This window comes from Mytilus trossulus, chromosome 2, assembly GCF_036588685.1.
Source record: "Mytilus trossulus isolate FHL-02 chromosome 2, PNRI_Mtr1.1.1.hap1, whole genome shotgun sequence".
NCBI lineage: Eukaryota > Metazoa > Mollusca > Bivalvia > Mytilida > Mytilidae > Mytilus > Mytilus trossulus.
In genome coordinates, this window is record NC_086374.1 from 10,651,398 (window position 1) to 10,668,366 (window position 16,969).

The 16,969-nt window shown below is 31.4% G+C and overlaps 1 protein-coding gene across 2 annotated transcripts in view; it reads right to left on the reverse strand.

Annotated features, from left to right (window-relative positions):
- LOC134706462 (calcitonin gene-related peptide type 1 receptor-like) overlaps nucleotides 1–16,969 on the reverse strand; it is a 37,879-nt gene that overhangs the window by 7,820 nt on the left and 13,090 nt on the right. For both annotated transcript variants that reach the window (XM_063565425.1, XM_063565424.1), the window contains exons 2-7: nucleotides 16,429–16,503; nucleotides 5,116–5,198; nucleotides 3,272–3,713; nucleotides 1,623–1,714; nucleotides 1,312–1,403; nucleotides 288–441 (exon numbers count right to left, since the gene is read on the reverse strand). In XM_063565425.1, the coding sequence (XP_063421495.1) occupies nucleotides 288–441; nucleotides 1,312–1,403; nucleotides 1,623–1,714; nucleotides 3,272–3,713; nucleotides 5,116–5,169 (834 nt within the window). In that variant the 5' untranslated portion in view covers nucleotides 5,170–5,198; nucleotides 16,429–16,503. The remainder of the gene's footprint in view (nucleotides 1–287; nucleotides 442–1,311; nucleotides 1,404–1,622; nucleotides 1,715–3,271; nucleotides 3,714–5,115; nucleotides 5,199–16,428; nucleotides 16,504–16,969) is intronic.

The window sequence follows — 16,969 nt, forward strand, 5'->3', positions numbered from 1 at the left end:
GGTAATTTAATAATTTTATTGAAAAAGCAGCTGCGTATATTTTTTTTTTTTATTTTGAGCCATAGCTTTGTCAGTTTATTTTCGATTTATGAGTTTGACTGTTTCTCTGGTATCTTTCGCCGCTCTTTGCATACGTATATTTGAGCAAAACAGACATATATTGGATAATATAAAGGATTATTCAAATAATATCTTGAAATGACTTTTAAGGAATAAAAGAAATCAATGAAATGATTTACTACTAACAATCAGCATGTTGTAAAAAACATCAATGAACCAAACTTTACCCCATTCCCCGCCAGTACTGTACTGCTTGTATCAATATTGGTCATTCTCTCGTACGTCACTAACATATCCCAGCATGCAACAGCAATCTCTTTAAGCAGTAATGACAGGAATAAATTAATATGCAATCGTATTCTGTGCTGCTTTCGTAGACCTCTGCAAAAGATTGAAGCAGAATAAATATTTAATTTTGAATCATATTTATCAAAACGATAAGTATGAATTTCGATTCTTATTTTCGTTTGGTTGCTATCATTGGGATTTATCTACATATATCCATTGATGGGACTGGCAATTAATACAATAACTCAAACTTCATAAAATACTCTTAGACTTGTCATAATAAATAACATCAAGTTTACAAAATATAGCTTTAACAGAAACAATGTTCTAAGATATAATCAAAAGATTATTACCAAGATTCGATGTACATCGTACAGCTCTATTCTTTGGTCAGGCAATAATAAATTAAGGTTAATATGGTATTGGAGACAAAATAATTGCTTTCTCCATTTCATCAGATTTTTTCATTACAGTGTTAGAATTTTGTAATGAGGTAATTTATCCCTATTACAGTATTCAAATGAATAAAACATTAAGAAAATCTAAGTAAAACTTCCATACTAGGAATCAATTTAAAAGCATATCATTCGTTTTGCCATTTAGACTTTTACGCATTAAGAAATCGTGATAAATACTGTAACAGTTTCAATAGTATTTGCAGTTTGTTATCAAATAAAACAATTGTATATGATTTGTTACAGTCCAAGTAGAAGGAATCATTTAATCATGGACCAAAATTATACTTCGTCAATTGTTTGTGAGAAAATACATTTTTTAAAACTATTTTGAAACCAAAGAACTATTCCATAAAGATGAATTTCAATTCGCCAGGCCAATGAAGCGTTTTAATTGACTATAATTAGAGATTTTATCTCAATTGATGCAAACAAAACACTATACTACGTTTGTAAAATGATATGTTAAAGACCAACAAACGACAACAGTTATTTATAAAAGACTTACTGATATCGTATAAAAATGAAAATAGCGGGAAACAGGACGAGTATACTACATATACTACAGCCAAGTCCAATAAATATTGACGTTTTCAAATCCTAGAAAAGAGAATACAGAATTAAAATGTAATATGAACAAAGCAATTATACCACATCTTCTTATTTATCTATATATATATATTATCTAAATGCAATATTATTTGATACATTATCAAAATGATAATAGGCTGAAACAAGTATATAAATTTGTTCTGCAGGTATTTACATTTTACAATTTTAGTAAACTGATATAATCCTAAATAAATAAACTAATCTTACATCAACTGTTAAACATGGCTGATAATTTGTCCATTCTCTACCATCACGTCTTTCCCAACTAGCATTATGATGGCAAGTTTTCACTGCCTGTCCTGAAAAAATGATATTGTATTCACAGCATTTAAATGAAACCATATTTTATTATTTAACAAAAACATAAACAGAACTGAGGTTAGGGTGAATTCAGTGCCGTTATCAATTCGTTTGTCAGTGTAACATATTTTGTTTTGTGCATTATGTGTTTGTGTTAAACGGCCTTCTTAGTTCCAATTCTATTTTTGGATATAATAATCGGAAATATGTACACTTTCCCCTTAATCTTACTGTCTTGTATTTTGTAAAGATCATAGACACGACTTGATACTATAAAATGTTAGGCAATGACGTCATGTATCAGTGCTGGAAGTCCATCCGCGTCAATTTATCAATGAAATCAACATGATGTGACCTCATCAGCTCGAATATCAGGTCGCCCTAGAGGTTTTTGCTTCATTTGCTTGTTGATTAAACAATAATAACAAACAAAAAATTCACTATGCTATTTATATCATATACTTTATGTTGTATATCTTATATATTGCAGCAGTTGTGTCACCTGAAGGAGAAGATGCACGTATTGGTGGATTTTCATGTTGTGTATATCGGAAACAATGTATTTATCCGAACGAGTCGAAGATAGTAAAAATCACGGAATTGGTAGTGCAAGTATATTTGAAATATTTTGCATATGTCAAAAATAAAACAATTCAACAACTCACAAAAAAATAAATAGACATGTATATCAATATAAACGGTCAAAAATAGACAAACATTTACAGAATATGTCAGCCCTAAAACGACCCATCTAAAACACATTATTATCGCATTTATTTATTTGCCTCATGTTTTTACCCTTATGAGCTAGATCTGTGTCAGCAATTAGGTCCGGGTCAGAACAGGATAAATTTTCTATTTTCATGGCAATGAAAAATGATCAATATATGTGTCTACTATGCAGACATAACACTTATTTTCATGAAATGTGTCAAATAATTTCGTAAATATGACTTTGTCAAAGAATTCGTATGACGTAATGCCTTGGTTATCTATCTCCCTGTTTTACAAATGATTAAACTGACCATTTTAGAAGACTATTTTAGAAGACATTCTCATTATTAGTGCCAATTTTGTTTATTAGCTAAACCTACAACAGTAATTCTATCTGTGTTCAAATCTAGTAAATCTATGTTAAATATACGAAAATTGAGGGAACAGTATGAACTCAATGTTAGTTATCATAAAAAAATCAAGATATAATACAGACCTTTTAGTTTCGGTAATTTATTATAACAAGTTCACCCTTTTGCGATAAAAACAGTATCTTTGCTGAATATGGTCTTGAAGAAACGATGATTGTCCGTTTGAAGGGGACGATAAATGGGTGACCCGTGTTAAGAGAGAGACATATCTTTTGCACGTAAAAGATACCCTCGTAGATTTCGAAAAAGAACAGATTAATGCCACATCAAGACAACACTCGCACCCGCAAAGTGATAAAGGCATTAATTAAACTTGCAAATCTTGTTTCCCAATCTACTATAAACAAATATGTTTAAACTAAAGAAAAGCACGTGTTTATATATCACTTCTCTTGTTAAGTAAACGCTTACGTATTGGTAGTGAGTATTGCAAATAAAGTGGACATGACAGATACACTCGCTTGTTTGGTTCTGTGTCGTCCCAACATCCCCATCCATCCCATGTCCGACCACATGTTTCATTTAAATCCCCAGCAGGTGTAGATAACTGTCTTCTACAACAATCATTGGCAGCAACACAACAAGATTTCCATCGATGACATTCATCATTGTCAACAGTTGAACACACTTCATTTATAATTGTCTGATTATTGACATCTGGTGAAATAAGAAGCTTCTTTGAGGGGTTATATAAAAAGGGAACCCGATCTGAAGCATACAACTGTCGTTGAGGTTTGATGCTAAACAAATGTTCATAGCACCATGCACAAGAGAAAAGTTCAAACACATCTGGATTGTTGTATCCCAGTCTTGAATGACATTTTCTTTCAAGCGTAGAATAAACAACAGTAACCTGCAAAGTGCAAATATGTTGGCATAAATGATAATACGTATACATTATATCAATTCTATGGTGAATAACACGAACACGAAATCATCCATTGTCTTCTTGTTATGCGTAATATTTCGGTGTTTAAATACTTAGTTTATCACTAAAAAAGTACAAATAAGAGAAATAATCTAAATTAAATGCCAAAAATGTATATGTCAGATATATTGTCATTACGTCGCAACTACAATCCTTTTCCATTTAGAATGTGACCTACCGAATTAGACTATATACTGAACTTGTTATAACATAAGCAACACGACGGGTGCCATACGTGGAGCAGGCTCTGCTTTCCCTTCTGGAGCACCAGAAATCACCCCTAATTTTTTTTAATGGGGTACCTGTTGCGTATTCTTTAGTTTTCTATGTCGTGTGTACTATTGTTTGTGTGTTTGTCTTTTTTCATTTTTAGCCATGGCGTTGTCGGTTTGTTTTCGATTTGTGAGTTTGACCGTCTCTTCGGTATCTTTTGTCCCTCTTCCTTTCAAATCTTCTAAAAGATTATTATCAAATATAAATGAAATTAGTTTTACTCACAAACCATATAGATATTAAGTTTGAGTGACTTGAAGTAAAGCATTATCGTATTTTTCTTTCTTTATCAAAGAAATTACATACAGTGCCTATATCGATTGTTTGATTGGTTAATTGAATTATTGCCTGAAGAAGGTTTAACACGCGCAGGTGCTTTGAAGTATTTAGTTATAAGTATTTCATGAATTCCCAGGAAATCTCGATACAAAAGTAACATCATAATTGATCACTTTAATCTATAAGATTGCTTTCCCTAATAAGCTGAATAAATATCTACAAGCAAAGACAGAACGCTTTGTCTCTAAAATTCTCTACAAGTTTTTAATTTATCAAATACGGTCTATATCTAGATCAGAATCAATACATGGTAAAGAGATACTGCTAACAAGTAACAATAGTAGCGTTGATAATAGCACAAATATATTACTTTAATCTCAATGCTTTTTTTTCTTAAAACGATAGATGTGCTTGTTCATATCTTTCAAATTTCAAAATAATTAGGACTCTTTACTTCATCAAGAAGTAGTTATTACAAATTTCTATAAACACTTAAAACCTTATTAACGTTATGCTTAATGTTGCCTTTCAAATAATGTCAGCTCCGATAAAAATAGATTAAAAAAAACAAGGAAAATTAACTGTCCGCAACAATAGACATGGCCTTATCGTATTTGTCATGTTGAACAAGTAAGAATGACACACTTTCATCATACTGAAATCTGATTTCCAAATCTGTGTAACCCCGAATTTGGAGTCAGGTACATGAATTTTATTTCCCCCTGAAGTTGAACAATATACCTATTTGTCTCTTAACTTTGAATTGAATCATTACCTGCGAAAAGTACCAGCACAGAAAAAATCTGTTTACTATTCTGTTTTTAATCATGATCTGCTGTCCATTAACATTGTCAGCGTCTATAAAATAAAATAGTTACATGTACGTCCAGAAATTCGTATGTGTTGCTATGTATCTATGAAGATGTATGTTAGTCTTGTTACCTATAGTCAATACCTTTGTCTAAATTTATATCATTTGAAACTGGTATTTTATTGAACATCTCTTTCAATTAGATGTCAAAAAAGAAGATATGGAATGTTTGCCAACTCTCCACACGAGACCAAAATGACACAGAACCAACCTAAGTAATGTATCACCAAACTATAATGAACTAAACCAGAAGTATACCAATGCGGCGGTTCCCCGGATATTAATCTCTCATAGAACGGGTGATATGTGTATATATTACTGCACCCCTAATTTTGTTTTATTTATTGTTTATGCTCAGTTTTTCCTCTGCTTCCTCTTCCGATACTTTAAAAAAACGAACTTGTCCGCAGCGTTTCTCCAAAACCGCTTGTCAGATTGACTTAGGATTTCATAAAATGGTAGACTAATATGTCTAGGTGAGCAATCAATCTTTCGTTTGTGCATTGTTTTTTTTAAGGGTATTTGGGGGGGGGGGGGGGTAAAAAGGAGGGAGGGGTTTACTATAGAACCGTATAGGATTTTATTTTCAACTATTTTCAAATGATTATATGATTATAACTTAAAAACTGCAAGTGATAGATACATGCAGTCTTCAGAAACGATTATAGGACAATAAACAAATCACATAAAATATAGGGGGAGTCCCTGGGGGTAATCCCCAACCCCTTCAATTTGAGAATATGCTTTTATCTTGTAAACGTGCCAGATCCCCACCCCTAAACCATATATATTTTTAAATGGGACCATAAAACAAATCAAATGAAATTAAAGGGAGGTACCCAGGGGTCATCCCCACCCCGTTCAATTTGAGAATGTGATATTATCTTGTAAACGGTCCAGATCCCCACCCCTAAACCACATATATTCTTGTAGGGGACAATAAAACAAATGAAATAAAATAAAAGGGAAGTCCCTAGGGGGTCACCCCACCCCCTCCTGTTTGAAAACTTGTAAACGGCCAACATGCCCACCCCTAAACCATATATATTCTTGTAGGGTACAATAAAACAAATGAAATGAAATAAAAGGGAAGTCCATAGGGGGTCACCCTATCCCCTCTTGTTTGAAAACTTGTAAACGGTCAACATCCCCACCCCTAAACCATATATATTCTAGTAGGGGACAATAAAACAAATGAAATGAAATAAAAGGGAAGTCCCTAGGGGGTCACCCCACCCCTTCTTGTTTGAAAACTTTTAAACGATCAACATCCCCACCTCTAAACCATATATATTCTTGTATAGGACAATAAAGCTAATCAAACGAAATTAAAGGGAAGTTCCTAGGGGTCGGCCCACCCCGTTCAATTTGAGAAAGTGCTATTATCTTGGAAAGCCATATAAATTCTTGTATTGGACAAAAAATCAAATCAAATGAACATGGGACCATATGAATGGGAAGTTATTGGAGCTTTGTTTGGGAGACTTCGTAACAGAATCCTGTTACAATTACTTCTTGTTTTGAATATTTTTTGCTTTTTTTCATTTTGACACTAACATCTGGTTTATCGTTGTGCTTGTAAAAACGCGTTTTCATTTTAGTCGTCGCATTCTGTCAAGGTTTAAAAATGAATTCACATGTGCAATCTGTTAAAACAAAATACCTATCTATCGGTTGTAAAATTCACTGAATGAGTAGCACGGCAAGTATCAGAAGATCAGAACGAGTCGATTACTCCATGAAGAACTGAGTTTAATTTCTTGATGTTTCCTTTTTACCGTTATCCGTGTTTCGTATCTTTTTTAATAGAATTGATTGTTCATTTCTCTACGAACTGTTTTTTCCAATTGCTCACTTAATATCTTCAATTTTATTTAGAATTGTGGGTTTAGTAAAAGGGTTTTATTTTTTTTAGGAAAATGCAATTGAAAGTTACAATGGACTTGATCATTAGTTATAATACTTTATCTAATTTAGGTTAAATATGAATTATTTGTGTTGAGTAAAATAAAAGCCACAGAAGTATACCGCTGTTCAAAAGTCATAAATCGATTGAATGAAAACAAATCTGGTTTACAAACTGAATCCGAGGGAATCAAATCAACTGAAAGAAGAAAATAACGGAACAACAAAAACAATAAGGTGCAACAAAGATTAACGCACAAAGACATAGAAATTGATTTTTTTTATATATACACCAACTGCCATATTCTTGACTTGTTATGGGACACTTAAAAATAAATAGTGGGTTGAACCAGGTTTAATTCGTTTTACTATGATTCCAATGTGACTTTCGATATCACATTATTTTATAGTCCTATAATTGTCTGATTATTTTAAGATGACATGAATGAGTTACATTGTCAAGAATCTGTTATGTGAATTCGTTAAGAATGAAAAAAAAACAAAATAGTGTTTTCATGCAAACGTATTTTTACAGAATATACCTCTTATAGTATGCTCCTTGTCAAATAAAATATTAATGCATTACAATAGAAAATAAAACAAATTTTTGTAAGATTTGGTTTGACATTTTGGCTTTTAAGAATTAGTCAGTTATATGAACGTTTTGACACTTTGGTATTTAGCTGTATTTTGTTTTCAAATGACTTTAGATCAGTCTCCAAGTAACGTCTAGGAACAATAACTATTTTAAATTGTGCTGTTAAGGTAACTTGTGTGACTTTAAGTAATTGTGGATAATTGGATTCAAGTGTAAATACGTTTTATAATTGGTAGTTAAGCCCGTTAAACAACAAACACGTAATGCAAAATAAAATGGAGTTGAACAAAATAAAAATCTTGGACTCTAGACTACAAAGCAAAACCAGAAACGAATGCTCGCACACCTCAAAATGATATAAATATTAAAAATAAGTTTGTGTCTCAGCATCAATTTCTTTTTGGAACCCACACCACCACAAAGGGTATATTGACTTATGTAATGGACAGACTGTTGATGCAAAATTACAAGTTTCTAAGAAACTGTTTTTAAGATGTACTTATTTGTTTTATTTTATCACATAATGACTTGATACTTCGGAAAGACCCCAGAGCGTGTTGGGAATCCCATTTCAGATTATTTTTCCTTCAAAACGAAAACAAAAGTTTAAAAAACATTAAACCTTTTAAACAGTCATCAGGATTCTAGTTCACTTAATCGAGTAGGTGGCATATACATTCTTATAGTATACTTACAAGGATAAATTAATCCCATGGCATAAAGTTCTACCTTTAAACTCATCCTTTTTCTCACGCTATACTGAATAAACAAAATGCGTATCCCATAAAACCTTTATATGTACATAGAAGACGACAAACAGTTTCACCAGGCAAGAAATCTAGTGCTTTCACCGTATGTTTGAAGAAAGATCATTTTGATAAACGTTTCAGCTACTTGTATTAAAGCTAAATGCACTACTGTTAAAATAATTTACAGTCAATAAAATTGCATTCTGCATTTCAAAACTAAACTTATTTCGAAAAACGCTTCGCAATAGAAATAATCAAATTCATGACAGATTTCATCGACAACGATAAAGCTAAATGGTACAAAAACACTTTTATTAAGAGGACCATTACTAATAAGTGATCAACAAAAAACACACAAACCATCATTGCTAGAATGAAAATCGACGGAAAAACAAAACACTACACAGAATACCTAAGAATGACAAATATGAGCAAGCCAGAAGCCGATGTGGTATATGGTGCCTCAGAAGGATAAGGAGATTCAACAAAACCGGTATCACTAATCGTGTTGCTTGTGGCAAGTATTACGTATGCACAATTGATATACTTTTAAGAGATTCCTTTTTTGTAGTTGTAAATGGAATTTCAAATTGCCATAACAAATTAAGTTATTGACGTTTGTGGCGATATTTTGTTCGAACTAGAAGGAAGTAAGATATCTTTTGATACATACTTGTATTAAGATCTTCAACATCACATGTTTGAAATAATACCGAACGAAAATAGAGATGACTTTAAAAGTCGAGTGAATGAAAATAGTACGCCTAATGAATTTTGATATTTGTTAGTGTAAAAGCAAATACTAAAATTCAAAGTCTATGCAACGTTATAAAACATAGATTTACAACAAATTTAGAGAAACTCAAGCGTTATCAATCGATAATAGAATATACCTCTAAGATATGTAAGACAGGTTATATTCGCACGGAAGAAATTTCATCAAGTTTCAAAATTATCTTACATATTTTACCATAAAAATCTAGTAAATTTTCTTTGTTTAGCAATACGATATATCCTTTAGCATACTGTAGTAATAAAACGTGTAGGTTTTTTTATTCTATATTATTCACTTTATCTCACCAGAACTAATATCAATCGTCTTAAGATGTCCAGATAAATGTCAAATCTAAACAGAGATACCACACCATGACAAAATATGAACAAAGAAATGCTAAATATATACTTCACAGCTGACGTTAATACACACGACGTTAATTACGCTATATGCTAACATTGCCTATGTGAAATTTTAAAATTGTGTGTATGTACATTGAACGACAAATATATGTGACGTATAAAATTTTCTGACGCCAGACACGCAAATCAATGAATGCGTTTGTAGATAGATATTTTTGTATTCTGTTAAATTATTTCTTACACGATGATGACTGATGTACCCATATTTTGACTCTTTTATTTATTTGTGTCTGTTTAGTTAACGCATCATTGTAAATACAACGGAATTTGATGAGATTGTCAGCAAAGTGAGAGGGTTAGCGCTTTAAAACCAAGTTTAAACCACCATTTTCTACATTTGAAAATGCCTGTACCAAGTCAGGAATATGACAGTTTTTATCCATTCGTTTTTTTATGCCTTCTGTTATTTGATTTTGCCATGTGATTATGGATTTTCTGAATTGATTTTCCTCTAATTTCAGTATTTTTGTGATTTTACTTTTTACATTACGAATGAAGATAAATATCCCTTAATGAATGTTTGTAGATAGCTTTCAATGACTTAAGAAGCAAACTATAATATATCTTAAACACCAGATATTATTCACCCTTTTCTACCTTACTACGAAAATGCCTGTACCAAGTCAGAAATATGACAGTTGTTTCTATCCTTTCTATGTGTTTAAGCTTTTGATTTTGCCTTTTGATTAAGGATTTTCCATTTTGAATTCTCCTCGAAGTTCAATATTTTTGTGATTTCACGTTTTACCTTATTCTTTTAAAGATAAAGCATAATGAATTCAAATTATATATAATGATCGCATGGTGAAATATTTTCTACCTGTCTGTTATTGTTTATATCAACGTCAAATTAAGGAGTTCAAGTTCCCGGTAGGGACAATGGTGTTAATGTCTAATGTAAGTGAAATCTGAGAAGTGTCTGGTCTAAACTTTGTAGGAGTTTGAAGATTAAAATCGATTAGACATGTCAGTTTAGCTGTCAATTTACCGCGGAATCCACTGTGGTAGATTCAGTATTTCTTGAGCACTGCGTAGTAAATACGGGGTATGTTTATGTTCAGAATGTTTATTAACTATTTTCATTTGCGCTGAACAATACATACTAAATATTACTTAACAGTACAGAATTAACTATGATCACAGAAAAATTATAACCTGAACCAAATACTACATCTTGAGACATTTCTAATTATAATGCATGTTAAAAACAAAAAGGTACAAATAAATATGTATAACGGAATTTGATGAGACTGTTATTAAAGTGAGAGGGTTAGCGCTATAGAACCAGGTTTAAACCACCAGTTTCTACATTTGATAATGCCTGTACCAAGTCAGGAATATGACAGTTCTTGTCCATTCGTTTTTGATGCGTTTTGTTATATGATTTTGCCATGTGATTATTGACTTTCCTAATTGATTTTCCTCTGAGTTCAGTATTTTTGTGATTTTACTTTTTATATAATATTTTTGTCAAATATATAGAAACGGGGGCTGAGGATTATGAAGAAAATATGTCACTTAAGAGAAGATTTTAAATAAAATACGAGAATATGTACATGTCTCTTCCTCAAACTTTCACATCAATTAATAAATAAACAATTTGTCATAGTTCTTGTTTTCTAGGATCATTATAAAAATACTTATGAGTGTTAACAGGATTTTTCACATATAAACCACAGGACAATGTTGACTGCAATTGACCTTAATTCTGATATTTTTACTTAAAATAATTAATGTATTTTTGTTTAGTTCACACATCGAAAGTTGTAATCCATTCGTTTGATTTGTTTGAACTATTGATATTGCCATTTCATTAAGGACTTTCCGTTTTGAATTTTCCTCGGAGTTAGTTGCTTTTGTTATCTTCCTTTTACATAATAAACAGAGACCAGTGCTCGTCTTTAACTCTACACTACTGTTTAAATACTTCTAAATATCGGTTAATTTTGACTAGTTTAATGACGACTACTTGACAACATCCCACAATCTCTTTTGTTGTCATATTGAAATTAATGAAAAGTATGATATTTTTTTACCCAAGTGTTATAGTAGTATTTCACATACGACTGTTATAACATATTCACAAAAGCCATTTTTGGATCTGAAAGGTCTTGCTTGTCAATATGTCAAGAACATCAAAAATGAAAAAGACTGATTATTTTAAAACCCGCGGACAAAGTAACCAAATCTGATATTGTTGTTTGAAAGAAGAACTGTGCTTTTATACATTAAATAATTCATTTTTGTACTTTCATTAATATTTATCTACCTTGGACGAAAATATCGTTGAAAAACATATTTTTAAACGATTAATCATAAGTTATAATTCACTGTCTAAGTATTCAAACTATGCATATGATTCCTTAATTACATTGAATACAAGATTCCATTAATTTCTTCTTTAAACACGTTTCTAATTTCTGTTACCAATTTTCTTACAACCGTTAAGAGAATTGTTATCATTTTTGTAACAAAGGTTATGAACTAATCTAATAGTGTTTAAATAGCTTCATGTAATTAACAAGATACTATAAAACTACAGTATCAAAAACGCTATTTTGGTTTAACCTTCATAATAGACGTTGAAAACAAAACAATTGAAAGTCAGGGATGTTTAAATATTAAGAAGCTGTATGGTCAAACAGGATGGATAAGGCAACAGATTTCGCGGGAAGAGTTAATCAATGAAAGATTAATTCGAATTCATCCAACTGATCAAAATCTATAAAAACAGATTTGAGAAATGTAACGACGTTTAAAGATTCGACGTTAATGTTAATGTCTTTTTAGTTGATTGTAAATATTCAAATATTGAATGTAGAGTTATAAGTTGCTCGACATCCACGTGTTTTAAGTAAATTTCTAATTAATAAATGCGTTTTTGTCATGGTTTTGTCCTTATGAGTTTGAATGTCCCATTGCTCTTTTACTGTTTATTCAAAAGAGTTCATTAAAGAACCCGGATATTATGTATCGGGATATTTTAAAGCATATTTATTAATCACATATATATATTTGATCGATTGTCAATCAACTCCTTCCTGGATTGACTTTTTGGAGACTTTATTTATAAAATTGTTGATATAAATTCATTGAGCCTTGTACTTTTGTACATTATCAACTGTCTTTCTCAGAATAAAGTGTTTTGTTTGCTTTTTTCTGATTTTTCAATATGTGCATATCCTCAAATTATATATAGTATTAGATTATTCTGTCTATAATTAACTTAGTTATAATGCTGCTACACATGTAACACATGCAATCAATCAATTAATACAAGCAAATTCATGGTTTCGAAGTCTTGTTTGTGCTTTATTTTTGTCCAAGACTAGAGGAGAGAAGGGGACAATCAAATATCATAAGTCTATTAAGATAAACAGACAATCACATAGTAAAAACAAAATAGTTAAAAAAAAAACTCAAAAACAAATCACGTGAAGAGACAAACAACAACAAAAACACTGCACAGAAAACACTTGAAAAGAAAAATATAAGTCAACAAAAATACTGCACAGAAAACTAGAATCAAGCAACAAAAGTCAAGTGATTAACTCAGGTTCTACGGGAATGTTGTTCCTGTATCGCTTTTTTAAGTAACATTAACAAAAGGATATACCCTCCAAGAATAAACCACAATTAACCTGTTTATGCATACAAAATCTGTCTAGAATTCAATACAGGTTATAATATTGTTATTTCTGGTTGATAAACAGCTCACATGAGTAAGAAAAGCGTTTCTTTCTTAAAAGCATCTATCAATGTCAATAACGATATTAACCGTGTAATAAAAGAAAGAAAATTGACAGTTGGTACGGGTCTAGTTGTTGCTTTTCATTCTCTAACAGACTGTATAAATGTGTTCAAATCATTAAACGTTTATATTAAAATGTTATCCATTCCTTTGATGTGTTTGAGCTTTTAATTTTGCCATTTGATTAGAGACTTTCCTTTTTATCCACTGATTTCAGTATTTTTGTGATTTTACTTCTTTATTCATGTATAAAAAAAAATTCATGACCCTCATAAATACGCCTCAATTTCTGTCATGTAAATATTAATTTTCCTTGCATCTTTTCTTTTGTCTATGTGTCAGTGTCGTACTGTTAGACTATTAAGTGGAGGGATACGCAGTTTAATTACATGTAATTATTTATAATGTTAACCTATGTGGTCATATTTAAAATGTACCATAAATAAAGGTAACAGTAGTATACTGCTGTTCAAAAGTCTTAAATCGATTAAGAGAAAATAAGTATGGGTAACAAACTAAGACCAAGGGAAACACATCAACTATAAGAGGAAAACAACGAAGCAACTGAAACAGTGAAATGCAACAAAAACCCACGACAATGTAACACACACATAAACATTGCACACAACATTAAATGAACGATATAAAGTGGGTTGTTAAGGTGTTTTGTTCGATCTGTTGTCAATCTTCGATTATTTTAGATATTAGAACTGTGGTCAATCTGAACAGACTGATTCAATCTGAACAGACTGATTCAATCATTTTCAGACGGCTCGGTATGTAATGATTGGATAATTAAAATAACAGTTTTGTGCACAACAAGGCGTTAAACTAAATGATTGCTCATAATATAAAATAATGATTAATTACAAGGTAACAGTAGCCGTTGATGGACTGAAACCTTTTTCGGTTTCTGCGTTATATCTCTTGAATAATATTCCAATCATTTATGAAAATGGAAAATGATCCTAGGACTGAAAAATGATCCGGTAAATATTTGGGTTAAATGTCACTTAACATTAATTGTCAGTAGAATTTGCAGTCTTCATCATTAAAACCCTTAATTGTTATTTCCTGGCTCAGAATTGATGTTTCTGCAACTACTAATCCATTTGGATTGGAACTCGGCTTAAGCACCCACGATACATCCGGACAGTTTGGTAGATATCATTTTCACTGTAAATATATTAATTTGAAAACGTAACAGAGGTCGGTCAATTTAATACCATGTCTGCAATGAAGTTTATCTTATCTGGTTTTATCTTTGAGGTTTTGAGGTATCAAAACATGGATCACTTTCATACAATGCATTGATTTGTTTGTCAACATTATTGAATTCTGATATTGTTCTTGTCCTGTTAAGGTTTAACTTATCTAGAATATTAAATTGACCATATCTCACACGGACCTTATTATGGGTTCGTCCGGAAAAGTTAACTTTAACACTTGACGATGGCTTGCGACAAATAAACATCATATATTAAAACGGAAAGTTGAGCATTGAAAAATCTTCAAATAAACGACGCGATATTAGTTTTGATTGAATATTTTCGTTGTGTTTGCTTCAAATTTATCTTTTATTTATTTAAACATTTCTACAGATTTATCATATGTAGCAATTTTAATTATTTGAACCATTTTTGGTGTACTAAAATCACTATGACAAGAATTTAAATAACGTAATTGTAGGTTTTTACAATAAAATACAGCTCTCCTTCCTTACATATTGTATAATTCAAAACAAAGTATGGTAAACCTAAATGTATCTGATTCAACGGTGCAGTACACTCTGTGGATAAATAAATAGTATCCAAAGAGTTTGTAACATATAAATGTAAAATGGGGATGGTTATATGATGAACATTTCCTGTTGGTGAACATTTTTAGTCTGTGTGTTTTGCAATTGCAATGTTTTAGCCTTGATCGGTACAGGAATAATTGTGTTACATGTACACTGACTTGAAGTAAATCTGGCAAAGATCGCATCATTCAAAATTTAATGAAATTGTTTGAGATGTGACATCCCATACGTCCCCAAGGTGTTAACTGATACATTAAAAATCATTTGCTACATTTAATTGCAATTCGAAATCTCATTATCATCAGCAAATACAATATGAAACTAGGACCATTTTATCTAAAAATGTCAGTACCAAGTCAGGGATATGGCAGTACCAAGTCAGGGATATGTCAGTACCAAGTCAGGGATATGTTAGTACCAAGTCAGGGATATGGCAGTACCAAGTCAGGGATATGGCAGTACCAAGTCAGGGATATGTTAGTACCAAGTCAGGGATATGGCAGTACCAAGTCAGGAATATGGCAGTACCAAGTCAGGGATATGGCAGTACCAAGTCAGGGATATGGCAGTACCAAGTCAGGGATATGTCAGTACCAAGTCAGGGATATGTCAGTACCAAGTCAGGGATATGGCAGTACCAAGTCAGGGATATGGCAGTACCAAGTCAGGGATATGGCAGTACCAAGTCAGGGATATGGCAGTACCAAGTTAGGGATATGTCAGTACCAAGTCAGGGATATGGCAGTTGTTTTTCTCTTGTCCTGTTGATTCCTAGCGCTTGATTTGACTTTCGCGTTATGAATTTGCTTTGGAGTGCAGTGTATTTAATTTATTATGCTTTTCTATATGAAGTTTCGTTCGCCGGTTTTAAATCTAAAGTGTAGAAAAAATTCAACCAATTCTCATGAAAAGAGATGAATCAAGATTTGCTAAATCGGTGTACAAAGATTGATACTCTAAAAATGTGTTTTTAAATATTGCTGTCAGTTCCATCATGAAAATTTATTCAATAAAGGTTCTATGAGTAATAAAATAGGAGAGCTGAAATGATGTAAACTACAAAGTTAATAAATAACTACTTATCTACTATATGAATAAAAGATTGTCAAGTAATCTCAATTAATAAATATAGATTAAGAAACAACACTAAACAAAATAAAACTACATTCATACGTTTAAAAATCATAATTTTTATCAACAAAAAGGTTACTCTTACCGTATCTGGCTCCGTATCACTTCATACTCAGTCACACATAAAATGCAACTAGTGTTACTCCATCAAGAATTTTAACTGGAAAATATAAAGAAAAACATGACAAGCAATCACTTTATTGATATGTAGAACCAATTGATAAAATGCTTATCTCTTCACCTCCTCCTGATTTTAATAGGAAAAGCATGACTTGAAATGCCATTCTTATCTTAAAGCGATAAAATACTAATAGCTATACCACTGTAATTCTCATATCGTTTATCAATATTAAGTACCCTTTTCTGTTCACTTTTCTTTCAAAGTAGATTTTTTTAAACATTTAATTTTTATCGGGGGAATAAACTATTATGATTACGAAAACCTTGGTATTTGTCATTTCTAAAACAAAACACAAAAAAAAGACTTCCTACTAACATCTGTATATAGTAATACAATGAATTTTTACCGCAGTTATTTTTTTTATTTTTTAAAGGATGGAGTTGAGAGCTTACAAATAGTGAAGGCTCACGTTTTTTTTTTATAATTGCATCTATTGTATTGTCGT